This window comes from Mus caroli, unplaced genomic scaffold (genome assembly GCF_978045245.1).
Source record: "Mus caroli unplaced genomic scaffold, Mus_caroli_1 scaffold_18, whole genome shotgun sequence".
Classification (NCBI taxonomy): Eukaryota; Metazoa; Chordata; class Mammalia; order Rodentia; family Muridae; genus Mus; species Mus caroli.
This window is the reverse complement of record NW_028227273.1, coordinates 75,556,865-75,561,253: the sequence shown is the minus strand read 5'-3', so window position 1 is coordinate 75,561,253 and position 4,389 is coordinate 75,556,865. Positions and strand designations below refer to the sequence as shown.

Here is a 4,389-nt window from a genome sequence, read left to right as displayed (position 1 = left end):
GGTCTTCTTTTAGGTTTGTTGAGGGATTATCTTCTTGTTTTTTCTAGAGTGTGGTTCCCGTCCTTGTTTTGGTTTTTTTCTGTTATTATCCTTTGAAGGGCTGGATTCATGGAGAGATAATGTGTGAATTTGGTTTTGTCATGGAATACTTTGCTTTCTCCATCTATGTTAATTGAGAGTTTGGCTGTGTATAGTAGCCTGGGCTGGAATTTGTATTCTTTTAGTGTCTGTATAACATCTTTCCAGGATCTTCTGGCTTTCATAGTCTCTGGTGAAAAATCTGGTGTAATTCTGATAGGCTTGCCTTTATATGTTACTTGGCCTTTTTCTCTTACTGCTTTTAGTATTCTATCTTTATTTAGTGCATTTGTTGTTCTGACTATTATGTGTCGGGAGGTATTTCTTTTCTGGTCCAGTCTATTTGGAGTTCTGTAGGCTTCTTGTATGTTCATGGGCATCTCTTTCTTTAGATTTGGGAAGTTTTCATCTATAATTTTGTTGAAGATGTTTGCTGGTCCTTTGAGTTGAAAATCTTCATTCTCATCCACTCCTATTATCCGTAGGTTTGGTCTTCTCATTGTGTCCTGGATTTCCTGGATGTTTTGAGTTAGGATCTTTTTGCATTTTCCATTTTCCTTGATTGTTGTGCCGATGTTCTCTATGGAATCTTCTGCACCTGAGATTCTCTCTTCCATCTCTTGTATTCTTTTGCTGATGCTCGCATCTATGGTTCCAGATTTCTTTCCTATGGTTTCTATCTCCAGTGTTGCCTCATTTTGGGTTTTCTTTATTGTGTCTACTTCCTTTTTTAGGTCTAGTATGGTTTTGTTCATTTCCATCATCTGTTTGGATGTGTTTTCCTGTTTTTCTTTAAGGACTTCTACCTGTTTGATTGTGTTATCCTGTTTTTCTTTAAGGACTTGTAACTCTTTAGCAATGTTCTCCTGTATTTCTTTAAGTGAGTTATTAAAGTCCTTCTTGATGTCCTCTACCATCATCATGAGATATACTTTTAAATCCAGGTCTAGCTTTTCAGGTGTGTTGGGGTTGCCCTGGACTGGGCGAAGTGGGAGTGCTGGGTTCTGATGATGGTGAGTGGTCTTGGTTTCTGTTAGTAAGATTCTTACGTTTACCTTTTGCCATCTGGTAATCTCTGGAGTCCTTATTGTCTCTGTTTAGAGATTGTTCTTCTGGTGATTCTGATTCCTGTCTATCAGCAGACCTGGGAGACAGGCTCTCTCCTCTGAGTTTCAGTGGTTAGAGCACCCACTGCTGACCAGTTCTCCTCTTACAGGCAAGGTGCACAGATATCTGGTGTTTGGACCTCCTCCTGGTCAAAGAAGAAGGCCCAAAACAGGACCTTACCCAGATGCTGTGTTGCTTTGGCAGGTCACAGAAGCTGTCAGCTTCTGTGGTGCACACTCTCACCTGTGCAGACTAAGTTCCTAAGTTCGGTGGAGTCCCGGATCCAAGATGGTGCTCCCTGCTCTTGAGGCAGAGGGCTCCCGTGCAGGGTGGGCCACTGTCCTCTGGCTGGGAGGGTGCCGGATGTCTGCAGCCCCAAAAGGGTGCTGCCTCAGCGGCTCTGTGGCTCCCGCCTGTCCCAGAAGCTGTCTGCCTCTGTGGTGCACATTCTCACCTGTGCAGACTAAGTTCCTACGTTCGGTGGAGTCCCGGATCCAAGATGGCGCTCTCTGCTCTTGAGGCAGAGGGCTCTCGTGCAGGGTGGGCCACTGTCCTCTGGCTGGGAGGGTGCTGGATGTCTTTGGCCCCAAAAGGGTGCTGCCTCAGCGGCTCTGTGGCTCCTGCCTCTCCCAGAAGCTGTCTGCCTCTGTGGTGCACACTCTCACCTGTGCAGACTAAGTTCCTAGGTTCGAGGGAGTCCCGGATCCAAGCTCCAATGTTTATATAGTTCTTATTTGCCAAGAATCGAGTGTACAAGATGTTTCATTGACTACACTCTAATAGACCTGTTTTGAAATGAGCTCTAACTCTGAAATCTTCCAAGGAGACATCTTCCTCTTTGCATTCACTGCAGAACTTGGATTTTTTTGCCCCACCCATTCCAGACTGCACCTTATTATTTCTTCCCAGGGTCTAGACAATCTAAGGGAACATGCAGGCCATGAAAAGTGGCTCCACTCCATCCTTCCCCAATAGTCTGCAGCAGTGCTAGGACACAACAAGGGAAGAAGGAAAACAACAACAACAACAATAACAAAAGACCTGGAACTAAAATCATTGTAATGTGTTATGCCCTACATAATCTTAATAAAAAATCATTGAAGCTTAAAATATGAAGGTAACAAAATTATAAGGATTTTATGGTCTTCACTGAGCAGTGTCTTCTTGTGACAGCATATGCTTAGGAGAATGATTAACAGAAAATGGAACTAACAACAAAGAAGAATGCCACAATAGAAGCTATAATAGAAAAAGATATCAATTTTTTTGTAAATATAGTCCAATATTTTTTCTACTTACTCGAATGTTTTGTCTTAAAATAAACTTCAACTTAAACTATCTTCATCATTCTGCTGAATTCTTTCCATTGAGAACAAAGAACTAAAGAAATTCTGTGACAAATGGACAATATTATTGGCCCAGTGTTCTCCTCCTCATGGTAAACTCATGCCTCCACACATTCTACATCCAGTACACTCTCAGGTCAATATCAGAGTAAGGATATTGGAGCTTAGGATCCCTTCTTAATCAGTCTTAGAAGTAATCACCCTCTTTATTTATGCATAGAATTAAGATTTCCATAGGGATATTTAACAGAAAACCACATTTACTCTATTACCCCTAGAATAGGTATTTTTTATAGAAGGTGATGTGGGATCTGAGTTAAGGCGGGACAAGATGGAGACACATCTGAAAAATAGTTATTGTTGAAAATTTTTAGGTGCTGACAAGATGGAAGTCAACATTTCAATGCCTCTGAGTGGATCAGAAGTTGTGTTTTATGAGTCTACCACCTCAAGAGTTCTATGGATCCTCTCATTAGTGGTTCTCTCTATAACCTTTGTCCTCGGTGTTCTAAGTAATGGGCTTGTGATTTGGGTGGCTGGGTTCCAGATGGCACACACTGTGACCACTGTCTCTTATCTGAACTTGGCTTTGAGTAATTTCTCTTTCATGGCTACTCTACTACTTCACATCATCTCAATGGTCATGAGAGGAAAATGGCCTTTTGGTTGGTTTCTTTGCAAATTGGTTCACATAATTGCAAACATAAACCTTTTTGTAAGTATCTTCCTAATCACTCTTATTGCCATGGACATTTGAGTCCTGTGCCCAGTATGGTCTCAGAATCACCGAACTGTGAGTCTGGCCAGAAAAGTGGTTGTTGGTACTTGGATATTTGCTCTGCTGCTTACCTTGCCACATTTTCTCTTCTTGACTACAGTGAGAGATGCAAGAGGGGATGTGTACTATATATCTAAATTTGAATCCTGGGTTGCAACCTCTGAAGAGCAGTTAAAGGTGTCTGTTATGTCTGTTATTGCTGCCACAGCTTCAGGAATCATCAATTTCATTATTGGATTCAGCATGCCCATGTCTTTCATTGCTATATGCTATGGACTCATGGCTGCCAAGATCTGCAGAAGAGGCTTTGTGAATTCCACTCGTCCTTTACGTGTCCTCACTGCTGTAGCAGTTTCCTTCTTTGTCTGTTGGTTCCCTTTTCAATTAATTATGCTTTTAGGCAACATCTTTAACAATGAGACACTGAGCATTATTCATATGTTGGTTAACCCAGCAAATACCTTGGCTTCCTTCAACAGCTGCCTCAACCCAATACTCTATGTATTCCTGGGTCAGGAATTCAAAGACAGACTAATCTATTCTCTGTCTGCCAGTCTAGAGAGGGCCCTGAGGGAAGACTAATCCTTGATGGAAAATTCATTCCTGAGCAGTGACACAGACAGCAACTTGTCTTCATGTACTGCAGACTCTGAGCTATAGAAAATGGCAGGAGTAAGGCCATGGGAATGTTTTTTTTTCCTACCCTAGTCTTAATTTCTGTCTTATCCTATCTTGCATGAAATTTCTGAGTTTTAATCTATAAGAAATTCTTCTCTGATTTCTGATTTGGAAGACAGAAGTAAAAGATAACATTCCTATCACATTCATTTTGAGAATTTTTCAACTTAGCCTGTAGACTGACTAAGACTAATGTAGCAAAACAGTACAAGGGACAAAACATAGGTGTATTTGAAAGAATTATAAAATCTAGTATATATTAATCCTAAAATACTATGTTGTAAATAAATATTTGATGGCAATGTAGTGCATGCTTGTAATATTAGAAGTTCTGATACACATAAAGAAGGATCATATCAAATCCAGGTTACAAAGAGAGTTTGAGAACTAAACCAAACTGGG

General features: G+C 40.9%; 1 protein-coding gene across 1 annotated transcript; it reads left to right on the top strand.

Annotated features, from left to right (window-relative positions):
- The first annotated feature begins 2,916 nt into the window (after positions 1 to 2,916).
- Positions 2,917 to 3,891, top strand: LOC110284289 (formyl peptide receptor-related sequence 4-like). The gene is given in 1 exon segment (XM_021150009.1): positions 2,917 to 3,891. A coding segment is annotated over 1 exon segment (975 nt).
- Positions 3,892 to 4,389: the final 498 nt, after the last annotated feature.